This window comes from Artemia franciscana, unplaced genomic scaffold (genome assembly GCF_032884065.1).
Source record: "Artemia franciscana unplaced genomic scaffold, ASM3288406v1 PGA_scaffold_58, whole genome shotgun sequence".
Lineage (NCBI taxonomy): Eukaryota > Metazoa > Arthropoda > Branchiopoda > Anostraca > Artemiidae > Artemia > Artemia franciscana.
The window spans coordinates 1,043,305-1,058,570 of NW_027062698.1; the positions used below are offsets into that span (position 1 = coordinate 1,043,305).

The window sequence follows — 15,266 nt, forward strand, 5'->3', positions numbered from 1 at the left end:
CCTTGACAAAGAAATGTCAGTATATGTCAATTTAACTGACAATCCATGGTCATTTGTTTTTTTTTGTTTTTTTTTTCAATAAAGTATAAATTGTCCTCTGGTCTTGAGAAGGCATTGGGGTTTTTGGCCCTGCTCATGTTAATTTTTGCTTGTTTTGAGTTTGAGTGTGTTATTTGGTGTTTTTTTCTGTTCGTTTTGAGTTTCATTTATTTATTGATATCGATTTATGGTAGTCTTAGGCTTGGAAGATAATTTGACTTTATTTATGGTATTTTTGTCTTAATGGAGCTTTTTGCCTTTCTTTGAAAAACTTGTCGTGTGGAAAAAGTTTTTAAATTAATAGCTAAAAAAGGAGGGGACCCAGTAGAACATCTTAGGGTAATCCACTAAAGATGAGGATAATGTTTCAGAATCTTTAGTGCTTGTGATGCGAGTGATAAGAAAGCCACTATCTCATATGAAATTTTAACTTGTATATAATTTTGTTTATTTTCACATTTTTCTTTTCAGATTGGATGTGAGCCCTTAGAGCCAGTGTCAGGAAGATCCCTTTTAGGACATGTAGCACTTTTTTTTCCCAACTTAGTCGAATACAGTAAGAATAACTCATATATTTGCTTCTCAATGACATCCCTCCTCTCTATGCAAAGATCCTAATGCTACTAAAATTGAATCTCAAATGGTTTTGCACACTTCTTTAAACATGGCTTTTATAGTTCACTGACTGAAAAATCAAGTTTTCTGATAAAAGAAAAGATTAAAATTGAAGCTGAAAACAAGTAAAAACAAAAGCCAAGAGCTCATATAGCACTTGTGACAAGGTCAGAACCTAAAATTAGACTTGGTACTAGAGTTATTGATTTTGCTGTTCTTTGTTTACTGGCAAATATTACTAAGATAAACTTGGAAATACAATGTTCCTGCAGTCCCTTCTTGTTTGTCATTCTACCTTTAATGAAGATAAATTAGTTCAGAGTGCAAAAACTAATAAAAGCACTTTTTAGTATACCAAACTCGGCTAGTTGATAAATTCCATGTGTTTTAGTTGCTGACTGAGTAATAAAAATTTGATAAAAGCACTTTAAGTACAAAAACTTAGGTAATTGATTAATTCTGAGTGTTTCGGTTGCTGGTTGAATACCAAAAAAAAATAATAATGAAAGCACTGTTGAGTATAACAAACTTGTCTAGTTGGTAATTCCCAAGTGTCTTAGTTGCTGACTGAATATTAAAAATTTAATGAGAGCCCTATTCAGCACAAAAGCACAACAAATTCAGCTAGTTGGTAAATTCCAAATGTTGACAGAGTAACACAAATTTAATGAAAGCATTTTTTAGCATAATAAACTCAGCTAGTTTATAAATTCCTACGGTTTTTAAATTCTGACTGTTTTATTTGCTGGCTGTGTACCAAAAATGCACTTTAGAGTACAATAAACTCAACTAATTGTTAAATTCTGACTGTTTTAATTGCTGACTGAGTATCCAAAAAAGTCCCATAGTAATTCTATGTCAAAAATCTTAAGCCCAAAAAAATTTTGGTTCAACAAATTTTGTTAAAAAAAAAAAAAAAATCTAAGCCAAAATAAGTCCCATAATAATTCCCAAAGTCTCAAAAAAGATTCCTAGTTCAAAAACTCCAAGTCCAAAAAAAAATAAAGAATGTTCAGAATAAAAAATAAATAAAATTCGCCTCAAGAGCTAGTGCAGTAAACCACCCAAAGGCAGTGTTTATGTGCTTTTTAGTTTTCATATTGGTCTTTACTTTCTCCTGAAGGTCCAGGTCAAGAAATATTATTTCAGGGATTAAACTCAATAGTTCAAGAATAGCTAGCAGGGAGGAGTATTCTTTAAAACTAATGATTATATAGGCCTATGATATAAAAAAACACATACAATTTGGTAAATGCTCTTATTGTTTTTATATTGTTCTTTACCATCCCTTATCACCAGTTCTTATCACCAGATGCTGAGATAATGTAATGGTATGAGCTGTTGTAGTATCTGATGTTTTGTTTCACCAAGAAAATAAACCTGGCAATTGATGTTTCCAAGAAATGTTATGGCTCTGCGAGGAGTATAGGTGGATACAAGGGGCTATTAACTCCAATAGTGCACTGGGATAGGGCTCCATTAGTATCTGTGCAAGGGATATGAGGGCTTAGCAACTCCAATAGCACACTGAAATACGACTCCATCAGTTTCTGTGTAAGGCATACTACTTGTATACTGATTTCAAAATCAAAATTTTCTTTAACTTGGGACAGTGCATCTTTTTTTCAATTAAAAAAAAAAAAAGACTTCATGAATTTGAAAAATAATGCTATATTTCTTATAAATGCTCACATGTGTAATGTTGGTGGATAAATTTATTGATAGTATCATTTACTGTTTAATTAATATTAAAAAACAGTGTATTAGTGGTCATGGTTTGAGCAGCTGAATAATGACTTATTGCCTATATGTTTCAAGTACAGTCTCATTGAACATCGTCAGGAATCCTTAAATAGTAATTAATGTGAAAATTCAACACTTTTTTAGAACACATAGTGGTATTTTTATGGGTTTTTTTTTATTGCAAGATTAGTCTGATATTTGTAACCAGCAATATTGTTAATTCTTAAATATTAGTTTTGGTAAGGAACAAACTCGTCCTACTACTAATACTAATAACTCACTGCAGCACCAAGCTGCCTGAGGCCGACACAGCTACGCACGCTCTTCTTCCACCCCAATCTACTCAGTCTTTCTCTTTCCACTCTCCTAAAAACGACTCTAAATTATTTTTTTATTTTTAACATTTAATCATTTAGGACCATTACTTAGATATCTTCAGAATTGTCATAAGTTGGTGAGGTTCATTGTATCCCTATTTAAATAAAGCTGGGGATAGGGGATGATCTTTGACAGGAAACTTTCAAATTTTTTAAGATCTGAATTCTAGCATTAAACTATGATTTGCTCTCGGAAAACTTTAAAATATCCATTAATAAATTTTAATGGGGATTCATTGCTACTTGTGAATTGTGTACTTACTTTGTTTTGACATTGGACAACTATGATATTAATGATTATTGTTAATGCACATATTATTTCTACCCTTTTCTTGTAATCTTCGAAGGATTGTGTATTGAATATAGACATATACCCAAATATGCGTTTGTTTTTTTTTTGGGGGGGGGGAGGGAAGTGGGTAGTTGTTAAGTTTTTTTATGTGTTTCCATTTTAGACTTTTACATTTCAATAGTTGCATAAATTTTCAAAATTTACAAATATTTCATTTGTATTTATAAAAAAGTTGCATAAATTACATAACAAAAATAAAACTGTAATCCATCTCTCTTCAACCCCTCTACCATGATGATGATAATATGAACAATGATAATAATAATAATAAATAAATAAAAACTACAAACGTTTTCCTAATAAATATTTTTTTAAATTACTTTTAAATAACCCAAGGTACTAGGCCGCCCGAATGCTCTTTGGAATGGAGTTCCATATATGGGGCTCTGAAAATTTAGGGAAACCAGTCTTGGTTCCACTTCTGTGACAGAAAAAAAAATTATCAGCATGATTAGTCTCATAGATATGTATTGAAGTCTTAAAATTTACAAAATTTCCACATTGGTATGCAAAAATTCCTAACTGGTAGTCATTTTATTTTGCAGCAACGTATATTTACCAGCGCGATGGTTTTCTTGGTCTATATAGAGGTTTCATTCCTCGGATGATCGGCTATACTCTCGGTGATGTTGTTTACCAGAAATTTACGAAGTTTATACGCTTTGAGGTGAGATGCTGTATACTTTGTTTTATTGATTAATTACAGTGGTAGATACGAGATAATAGTATGGAGAAAAGAATTAGCCAAGACACATTCAAGCTGGTCAAGGCAGCATTTAAAAATACATGAAAAAATGTTTGAATTGTTAAGATGTTTAAAGGAAAAGTTAAGATGTTTAAAGGAACAAGTATTTAGAAATGTTTTTGATATCAAATTATTTATTATATGAGTAAAAAAATAAAACAACTATTTTTAAAGATATGGGAGCAAAAAGAATTTCTTAACAATCCAATCAAGTTAAATTGGCGAAACAAGTTAAAGAACTGTAAATGGCACTAATTTCATGAATAGTGATTTTATTTTTCTTTATTTCCCGTCCTATTCTTAATTAACGTTCAGATACCTAATAAGTGCCTTAAATTAACATTTTCAATTTCAAGTTTATTCTGTTTCATTTATTCATAATATGCAAGTTTTTTTTTTTATTTCACTGTTACAAGTGGGATTTAGTAGATCTCTTTTATGTCTATTTATGCTCAGATTATGATAGAAAAAAATTTCGACTATGTTGTCTCTCTAAGTATTTGGGAAAGAATTGGAGACCCCAATGGAGAATGATTGAATTAGAAAAGGCCTAAAATCTTTTCCCCATCTACTTTGTATATAAGTGATGGCCATAGAAACTTGGAAGGGACCTCATTCAATTAAAAATTATAGTACCTTTCTTAAGGGCTAAAAATGATAATGGGGCAACCAGCCTGGCTCTCTGTCCTTCTCTTCTACCTGACCCCTCACTCTTAGCCCTGATTAGACCAGATAAAAATCTTGTGATAGTCATTTTGTTCAGAAGTCTCCAAAGTTCTAATATGTATTCCTTCGGTGTCGACGTTACCCCCACGGCCTGAGGAGCAATGGCCCTTAATTATTTAGAACACCAATAGTCCACAGATAGAAAGGGCATGCATGTTTGATCCTGGTTATGCGATTAGCTAGAAGTTCCTAGTATAAGCTGCTAGACCAATGTTCCCATCCCATGGGCTTACTCTGAAAAAGACCCGCACACCTGAGTAAGTCAAAAGATCCTGCGAGTATCACAGTTTCCACATCACGGGTATCTACAACAGCTTGGAATGGCTTGGGGGATTTAGTTGAAAATTTTGCGGGTTGTTGGAGGAAGTCAAGTGAACATCATATTTTTATTTGGGGGAGGGAGAATTAGGATACTGTTTGGGATAGGAATGGAGAAGATGGGCAAAAGGTGAGGGGGGGGGAGAAATCTTATATTGACGAGAGAGGAAAGGGGCAAATAATATTGTCTTCGAACCACCAAAATATGTTTTTGCTATAAGCTCCTATTATACAATGGCACTTATAATTTATTTAAGGTTAAGTAGTAAGGTAAATCAAAAGATACTGATCGAAATGGCGCATTTGCAATAGCTCGGGAGTGGCTGGGGGTATCAGGTATACATTTTCAAGGAGTGTTGTGGGTTGGGGAAGTAAACGTTTCATCATGGCTTGGGGTAGAATATAGCACTAAATTAAATTAAAAGTTAATAAAGTCTGTCAAAATATATTATCTGCAATATTCTGGGAACAACTAGTGGGATTGAGCTGAGGTTTGTAGAAAAATTGGATATGAAAGGAGGGGGCAAGGGGACTTCAAATTTTCTGTCAGGGATAGGCGCTAAATATGTTTTGTCTCTAGCAAGCATAAACATTTTTGCACTATTCCTTGCTATTGCACTTAAAATCGATTTACGGTTAAGTACTGAGGTAAATCAAAAGTCATGAGATGCCTTGTGATCAAAAAAGTATTTTCTAGAATTATGGGAACGGCTTGGGAGATCAAGTTGGAACTTCTAGGGATTTGTTTTTGAGTGTGAAACCATGCTCACCTTGCGTTTTAACTTGAGAGAAGAGGAAGGCTAAACCGATTTTGTTGCAAATCTGCCTAAACATTTTGGCACTTTTATCCTCTTTGGGATGAGAATCTATTTACTTTGAAGTAACAATGTAAGTCAAAAGAAGTTCTATGCATCCATGTTGTTTCCTATCCCCAGGTGAGTGAACCCCTATTGCAGAAAACAAATTTGAACTAATTTTGCTTGTATCGGTTCGCTACGCCCGAAAATAGTCCCAAATTTATTTCTGGCGTATGATGGGTTTCTAAATTAAGAGGACTTTAACGATGACAATCAATTTTGGAAGAGAAATTGTTTGTATTGATCCATATATCAAGAAATTTGATTTTGTTTATGGTGATCTGCTTCAAAATTAAGATTTCAGAGCTAAGGAAACCTCAATCAAAACAAAATATTTAGTAAACCAACTTAAACTGAATTAAGAAACGTTTTTCAAAAAGCTAGTTTTTTCATAGAAAAGTAAAGAGCTCTATTAAGCCAAAGACGAGCAGAAATAATGTCAAACAATCCTTCTTGAAACTTAAAACGAGCTACAATTGCTGTCAATGAATGAATAAGACCTAACCGAATACGTTTGTTCAGTTGCAATGAACAATCAAGTCGAACTGAATACGAACAGAAATTACCACAAATAAGAGTAGAGGTAACGCTCCCTAAGCCTCCTAAAGGCATGGTATTTGCGCTTCACTGAAAAAAATGTTTTAAACGTTTTCTCTTTTGAAAAGTAAATAAATTCAAAATTACTGAGACTTCTGCGAATGAATTCAGTATTGATTCAGAGTCCATGGTTTTAAGAACTATTATTTTTGAATTTAAACCTATCATCAGTTGGCAAAGGATTATAGTTTCGTTGCAGTAAATACACTGAAAATACCGAATTCATAATTGCATTGTCAATAATAATGCTGACGAACAAAAAATAACCTTTTTTTGATATTACCTTGTTCTTGAAGCGTGAACAAAAGCTAAAATAATCGGATTATTTATTTCAAGTTGTAAGGACAAACTATTATGAAATTGTAAAGATTCTATTGCATTAACCAATACAATCGGACGAATACAGAGCAAAGGATTTGGTTACACGAATATCCGCTACAGAACAGGAGTTAGAGAAAACTAGAGAATCTTGTTTCACAGATGTTTCGTCAGGTTTCTGCAAAGTGTGACACGAGAGCGCAATCTGGCCTTAAATACTCTGCTGAAACTATAATTAATGAATTGTACAATTCTGTGTCGCTGGAGTTCAATCCTATCTTAGACCGTATTGAACGAGAGCTGAAAGCGCGTAGAATGCTGACACTTAATCTGAAGAATTGAATTGAAAAATTGAACTCAAGCTTGACGATACAAATCAAGAAGATTTATTGGACAGTCTTGTTTTTAACGGTCTGAAACAAGAGCTAGGAGTTGACCTTAAAACGGCTTTAATCAATGTCCTATCAACACAGATGGGTATTATTGGTATGTCTTCTGTCGAATTATCAAGTGTTTACCGGTTTAGAATGAATGAGCGTCATACTATTAGTCACAAATTTGCCCCAGTACCAGTGCAATTTGCTAGCAAATAAGTTGCTCGAAAAGTTTTCTCACAGAAGTCTAAATTAGCTGGTTGGGGTATATTTGTGTCGGAATCTCTTATAAAGCGACGTCGTGATTTGCTCAATCCCGCAAGGGTTCGGTGTCAAACATATATGGACTGACCGCGGTAACATACTAGTGAAATCACCAGGTGAATCGTCTGCGTGGAAAATATGATCCCTTGGTGAATGCATTTGAAGACCAAGTTGGGGTCGGTGAGCTCTCAGTTACACAGGCATATGTTCGTCTATTGATGGATTTAAATTCATTTTTTTTTGTCGCATTCATCCCCTAAAGTAATCGAATTGTGTGAAACACTTTTAAATGACATTAATGATTCATCAGTTGTTATTCCAGGTTGTACTATTGAAAATGTCTAAGGGAGGTATTTTACATTGCTAATGATTGTATATAATTGGTTCGTAAAGATCATTCTGTTAATCTTGAAGGAGTATTTGAGTCGTTTTGCATTGAATTACTAATTAATCAGATAAGATAGATAAGATAAGATTTATTCATCACGAAACACACATACAATATTACATTTTACTATTTCCCCAAAGGCTCTTTGGCCTGTAAAAAAGGGGGAAATGAACGAGCCACCTACTCAGAGAAGAAAAAAAATAATCACTTACTCACAGAGAGAAGAGCAAAAAGGAGAAGAGAGGAAAGTATAAATAAAATGAAAAACTATAGAAAACAAAACTAAATAGACTAATAGATTGAACAGACTAAATTAATTAAGTAGATCTGTAGATAAAATAGACTCCAATGAAATAATCAGGAAATATATATGCATACATACACGCATATACACATATAAAAAGAGATAAAATAATTTCTAAGAAGCCAATGAATTTTTAATAATTTTTTTGAACAAACCGAATGAGTGGCACCTTCGAGCTGATTCGGGCAACTTATTCCATACAATGTAACTCGCAATTAAAGGATTAAAGTCTGACCTTACACAAGGAGTAAAAGGAACTTGAATATGATTTTCGGTATTGCGAAGATTATAATTATTCTGATCAGAGGTGAAAGATGGCTGAACACTCAGGGGACGGGGGAGGTCACCAGGAAGCTGAGAAAAAGTAAAACATGCACACGAAAGAATATACAGTGACTCGAGATCAAGTAATGGGATAACTCTTGAACGGTTAGTTTCCTTAATGAGGTTTCTAGCTTTATTATAAACCTTAGAAAGTGGTTTTAACAGTGAAGGAAAGGTTGACATCCATACTATTGGACAGTAGGAAACGTAAGATCGGATCAAGGAGTGAAAAAGGATTTCCAAAATTGATCCAGGGAAAATATGTTTGAGTTTCCTTAAAATATCGAGACTCCTGCATATCTTCATTTTAATCAAATCAATGTGACGCTTGAAAGACAAATTTTCATCAAGAAGAATGCCCAAAAAACGAACATATCGATCTTTAGATCTGTGAATTATCCCATTTGGCTGATGAATTTCTGATAACTTGGGATAAATCTGAGAAACATGCGAAAATATCAAAAAATTGGATTTTGAATAATTTAGGGTAAGAAAATTAGCATCAAGCCATGAAATTACTCTCTCAAACAAGTATTCCAAGTTTAATCGAAGCTCGGATTCACAGTTCCCCGAAGTGCCGAGTGTGCTATCATCAGCAAAACAAACAAGGACATCAGAAGATGGTGAACTATAGCTGGCACTATGGGCAAGGGAAGGTTTAGGATGACAGAGTCTACAGCAATGAATAGGTTTCTGCTTTTTTACTGCGTAAAAAAGATCATTTATATAAATCAAAAATAGCACTGGCCCTAAAACTGATCCCTGAGGGACGCCAAAATTCACTTGTGATTGACAGAAATTAAATTGTGGATTGACAGAAATTAACCTATCATTCAAATAAGATTGAAACCAAGAAAATACATTACCCCTAATGCCAAAATGAGACATCTTCGATAGAAGAATTTCATGGGTTAAGGAATCGAATGCCTTGCGAATATCCAGGAATATAGCAGCCGGAATTAATCCCGAATCCAATTCAGAATGTATAAAATTCAAAAGGGTCATACAGGCATGCTCAGTGGAGTGCTTCATTCGGAAACCAAATTGAAAATCATGAAGAAACTCTTTAGATTTTAGAAATTTAAGCAGACGAGAAAGCATAGCCTTTTCGAAGATTTTACTAAATACTGATAAAATTGAAATCGGTCGATAATTTGCTGGATCATTTCTTGGTCCACCTTTATACAGAACAATAATCCGAGCACGCTTGAGAGGATCTGGAAAAACCCCATATTTAAATGAAAGATTAACAAGTTTTGTAAGAGGCACAACTATTGAAGGAAGAATAGATTTAACTACCTTAGTAGGAATAGAATCTGGCCCAGATGAAGATGAGTCTTTCAAGCCATTAACAATTTTAGTAATTTCAATTTCTGTTACTGGCTCTAGAAACATAGACTTAACACAAGACGGCCCGAGGTAAGATCTAAAGTCCGACTTAGACCGAGAAAAAGTAGCTGTGGAAGCGATATTATTACCAATACTAGCGAAAAATGAAGTAAATGCTTCTTGGACATTAAGCTCACCCTCTACAATCTCATCACCAATGACCAGACTCATAGGTAAAGAGCTATATTGAGAACCAGGTTTAAGCACAGAATTTATTACCTTCCAAGTTTTACGAATATCCTTATTACACGCAGCAAAATTATTTAGATAATAGAGAGATTTGGCTTTCCTACACAAGGAATTATATATATTCCGGTAAATCTTGAATTGACAAAGACGAATAGCACTCGTTGAAAGTGTAGCGCATTTATAATACCTCCAGAGATTATTTTTCCTTCTCCAGCTTTTGAGAAGTCCGGATGTCATCCATGGGTTTAGAGGAATAATCCTTTTAGACCTGCGATTAGAAGGTGGTACTTTACAAATGTTAAGAATAGCCTCTTTTATGGTTCCATAAAACGACTCAAATAAACAAGAAAAATCCTTGTTATTATCAAATAAGCTCCACGAATTTTTCGCTAATTTAGAACCAAGAAGAGATAACTCATTTTCACCAAACCTAATAGAATAGGAATCAAACACTTGAGTCCGGTTATTCCTTCCCCGATTAAAACTGAACCGAGAATATATGGGAAAATGATCGGAGATATCAGTAACTAAAATTGAGTTTTTCTTCAAGCAAAGCGTAGAGAAGATATTGTCAATCAAAGAAGCTGTAACATTAGTTACTCGTGTGGGGATGGATGTAGTTGGTAGAGTTCCTGCGGCAAGCATGGTTGAAAGAAAATCAACTGAAGCCGAAGAATTTGAATCCATCAAATTTATATTATAGTCACCCATTATGATTAACTGACACGGACGTTTCAATATTAAGTCAAGTATTTCCTCAAGATTCCGAAGAAACAACGAAACCGCGCCACTAGGAGAACGATAAATATTGCCTATGATTAGATCAATACCATTAACTCTAATTTCTATAAATTGTGACTCAAAAATACCTTCAAAATTCCTTGATAAGTCATCCCGTAAGCAATAATGCAAATTACTAGATATATACATGGCAAGACCTCCTTTAGCCATCTTGCAGCGGTTTATATGTTCCATTTTGTAGCCATGGATATCCAATAGCATTTCATTGCCAGAATCCAAAAAGGTCTCGCACAAACCAACATCAGGGTGTCCATCCGAAACTATTTGTCTTAAATTATCTATTGACGAGGAAAGACCCTGAATGTTAAGCTGAAGTGCAGTCAGAGAATAATTTCCTTTGGTAACCTCCTCTCCCCCCAATTCCGAAACATATTTACTATTACAAACAGGGTTTATATTAGTCAGGTTTTGATTAACCTGACCCACAGAATTATTCACAATACTAATTAGATCAAAAGGATTATTTTCAAGCTCGCAAAGGCGTCTTTCACGACTTAAAATATTGACAAAAGCAGGTTTTACTTGGAGTCCATTTAAATCACCCGATGAACAAAAAAGAAATCTTTACCTAAATCTATTACGAAAGAAAAACCTGTCAAAGGATTATAAACACATAAATAATTAATATCACAGAAGGTACTATCGGGATGAACCATGAGCATGAAAAAAAAAGAAACGAAATAAAAAGAAACTGTAAAAAAGAATGACTTAGGAAAGGATACGCATCAAGAAAATATTTACCAGTCACATACTAATACATTCATGCAAATAATTTATTTTGCGTATACGAGTTTCACCAGGAACTTTGGCTAGAATTTGACCCTGATCAGACCAAACACTTCTTGGGCCAAAGGTGCTACGAGCCGCGTTTAATAGATCCCGACGCTTTTTACTTAGGTTTTCTAAAACAAATACACCTGACTTTGCCAACTTACTTTTTGCTGCAAACACTTTACGAGCAGTATCTAAGCTTGAAAATTTTACTAGAACTGGGGCGATTTTCACATTCTCAGTTTGATTAGCAGGCATGCGGAATCGATTAACCTTTAAGAGGTCCATTTCTTTAAAATCTTGCAAGCCCATTATTTGTGTTATCACTCCATTAAGATTTTCTCTCAGTTCCACATTGGGGTTTGGTTTCACACCGTAGAAAATTAGGCTATCAAGTAAGGCATCCTGCTCTAGTTGGTCAAACTTGTCTTCTAAGTTAGAGATTTTATTTTCAAGCAAGTTCACGGCATTATAAAGTTTTCGAAGGGTTGTTTCAATTTTTTCAAATTTGGCATTATATTCAAGGGAAATCGAATTATAAACTTCGTTCACAATATCTTCACTTATAATTTCCGAAGCTCGGCGATCTTTCATTGTATTTGATACGACACGAGAAATATCATTCATTAGGTTAGACTTAGTGCTCATTAGTTCCTCTTGAGCTTCATTTATTATTTCTTTTAAATTTGATGCTGCTGCAGAAGTTGGAGTTAATGGTGCTAGGCTGGATTTTCCTTTAGTTTTAGCGGGTAGTGATAAGTAGGACTTACTTAGAGTCTTGAAAATATCAGGGGATAAGCGCTGCTCTTCAAAAGCCTTATTTACATCTTTATCTGTCCTCGCACAAGCTTCTTTAAAATGGTCATTCCAGTTGCGGATGTGTGCTTCAGCTATATTATGCTCCGAGTGGGTGCCATAGCAAAAGACTAGATATCTAGCTTGATTTTTCTGGTCTTTGGTGGTTTTAATAACTACTGATGGCCATAAGGGATATCCTTGAAATGAAGCTAGGACAAGATCAAACGGTTTATATTTTGCCATTTTACAATCTTCAGTCACAATGGGGGGGGGGGTGAACACTACAGGTAACAAATTTCAAGAACAGAATGTTCCAATTTGCCGCCCCAAAAGTACTCACGTTTGTAATATGTGCTTGGTTATTCACGCAAGTTCATCAAATTCTTAGCAAGGACTATATCCAATTCAATTGAAAACTGGTTTAGCTCTTCACTCTTTGAACTCTCATAGTCGACTGTCGACAAAGGTTTATCCCCCCCCCCCCTGATGCACCCTTTTATTCTTTCATTGATATTCTTACGGGTGTATTGGAAAAAGTTCATAGTCTGAATTTCGATATTATATTTATGGGTGATTTTAATGTTGACTTATTGGATACAAATCCATCAATGACGATTGATTTTTATCTGCTATGACTTCTTTTCGTTTATTGCCTTCTATTTTGATCCCAACAAGTATAGCCGTGTCGTCCGCCGCTTTAATTGATAACATGTTTTCCTCTCTTTCTTCTTAAAGTAGTGCTAATTCTTTTAGATATATCAGACCATTTTCCTGTAGGCTCTAAGTTTGATGTGCTGAATCCCCGTCCTTCTAAATCATTTATTGTCTCAACATGCACCGAAGATTGCAGCTTAATACATTTATCAGTTGTTGTTTATTACAGGTACATCATTTTGACGAAATGGATGCACATAGTGTCTTTTGATGTAGTTTAACATCTTCCCCCAGCATCCTCTGAAAGCGTCTACTAAATACTCTTAGCCGTTCCTGATATTTTGCAGACGTGCCTTTTTAACTATTTGGATGTATATAGTATATTTTGATTTGGTTTGACACCCCCCCCCCCCCAATCATTAATTGAACGGTTTCAATTTAATACCCTTAGAAATTACTAAGATATTGTAGATGCGCCCTTTTGACTACTTGGATGCACAGAGGTTCTTGTGATTCCATAAAATCCCTAGCTACTCTGTTATTGTGTATTAGCCATTTTGAAAATCATGATACACTTTGTGTCTTTTGTTTTTTTTTTTCAATATCCCTCTCGGTATTCTCTGAAATTTCAACTTTATACACGTAGGCCCAACGTCCATGGGGCGACTGTTTCAAGAGAAAGGTTGGAAACTCGTCTCATTTGCAACTGGTTTACGGTTATAGTTTACAACCAAAATGAAATATGTTTCTGCCCATGGACGCGATTGGTTGTGGATGAGCTGTGTTTATCTAATTGAGCAGTGCAGTGTGATTAACTATATTGATTTCTGGCGAGGAATTTAATATATGTGACTTTAATTGATTACTATGATTACCGGAGGTTTTGGAGGGTTCAGAGGGAGTATTGGGTCCATCCCTGCTTGGAAAAGAAAGCAAAGTCTCGTCTGTTCTTAGCAACAAAAGAACTGTCTCAAACACATAGAGATTTTATCGTATTTACAGAATGGCACATTTACAGGAAGCTTATAGTTGTACAGCTCTTCATGCAGGCACGTACGCTGGAATTTTTCTTTTTTTTGGGGGGGGGGTGGCCAAACCCTTCGAAACAGGAGATATAAAGTAGTATTTTTTTTATTTAGTAATGCAAAAAGCACGTATATTGGAAAATACAGATTAACTTTAATCTGTAATATTGTAGCGGATGGGGGGAAGAAGACTGAAGCCTCAAAAGTACGTTTTAGGCTCAGGTTATGTTCATAGCGATTTAGAACCAGTGTTTAATCTATTAAATCCCACTGAAAAATTTTTTAGGGTTAACAGTGCAATATGGGTGCTGTGGGGGTTATTTCTTCTTTTGCAACAAGAGCTAAGAGCTCATATGGCACTTATGACGAGGCAAGAAGAGCTAAGAGCCAAGAGCTCATATGGTATGACCTCTAACAAAATTCTAAGAATCAATAGATTGATTTAAAAGGAAAATCAGAGGCTTAATGCCGGTCAGGATTTAAAATAAGAGCTCTGAGTCATGATGTCCTTCTAAATATCAAAACTCATTTAAGATCCGATCACACACTTGTAAGTTATAAATACCTCATTTTTTCTATTTTTCCTCTCCTTTTAGCCCCCCAGATGGTCGAATCTGGGAAAACGACTTTATCAAGTAAATTTGTGCAGCTCCCTGACACGCCTACCAATTTTCATCGTCCTAACACGTCCAGAAGCACCAAACTCGCCAAATCACTGAACGCCTCCCCCCAAACTCCCCAAAAGAGAGCGAATCCAGTACGGTTACGTCAATCACGTATCAAGGACATTTGCTTACTCTATCCACCAAGCTTCATCGCGATTCCTCCACTCAAAGTGTTTTCAGAGATATCCCCCTCCAACTCCCCCCAATGTCAAAAGATCTGGTCGGGATTTGAAATAAGAGCTCTGAGACATGAATTCCTTCTAATTATCAAATTTCATTAAGATCCGATCACCCATGTGTAAGATGAAAATACCGCTATTTTCACGTTTTCCAAGAATTCCGGTTTACCCCTCCAACTCCCCCCAATGTCACAGGATCTGGTCGGAATTTAAAATTAGAGCTTTAAAGCACAAGATCCTTCTAAATATCAAATTTCATTTAGATCTGGTCACCGTTTCGTAAGTTACAAATACCTCATTTTTCCAAATCCCCCCCCAACTCCACCAAAGGGAGCAGATCCGGTCCGGTTATGTCAGTCACGTATCATAGACAGGTTTTTATTCTTCCCATCCAGTTTCATCCTGATCTCTTCGCTTTAAGTATTTTCTAAGATTTCTGGTCCCCCCCATGACG

At 35.1% G+C, this 15,266-nt stretch overlaps 1 protein-coding gene across 2 annotated transcripts in view; it reads left to right on the forward strand.

Annotated features, from left to right (window-relative positions):
• Positions 1–15,266, forward strand: part of LOC136042058 (mitochondrial carrier homolog 2-like) — a 57,117-nt gene that overhangs the window by 9,705 nt on the left and 32,146 nt on the right. For both annotated transcript variants that reach the window (XM_065726922.1, XM_065726923.1), the window contains exons 2-3: positions 511–595; positions 3,672–3,793. In XM_065726922.1, the coding sequence (XP_065582994.1) occupies positions 511–595; positions 3,672–3,793 (207 nt within the window). The remainder of the gene's footprint in view (positions 1–510; positions 596–3,671; positions 3,794–15,266) is intronic.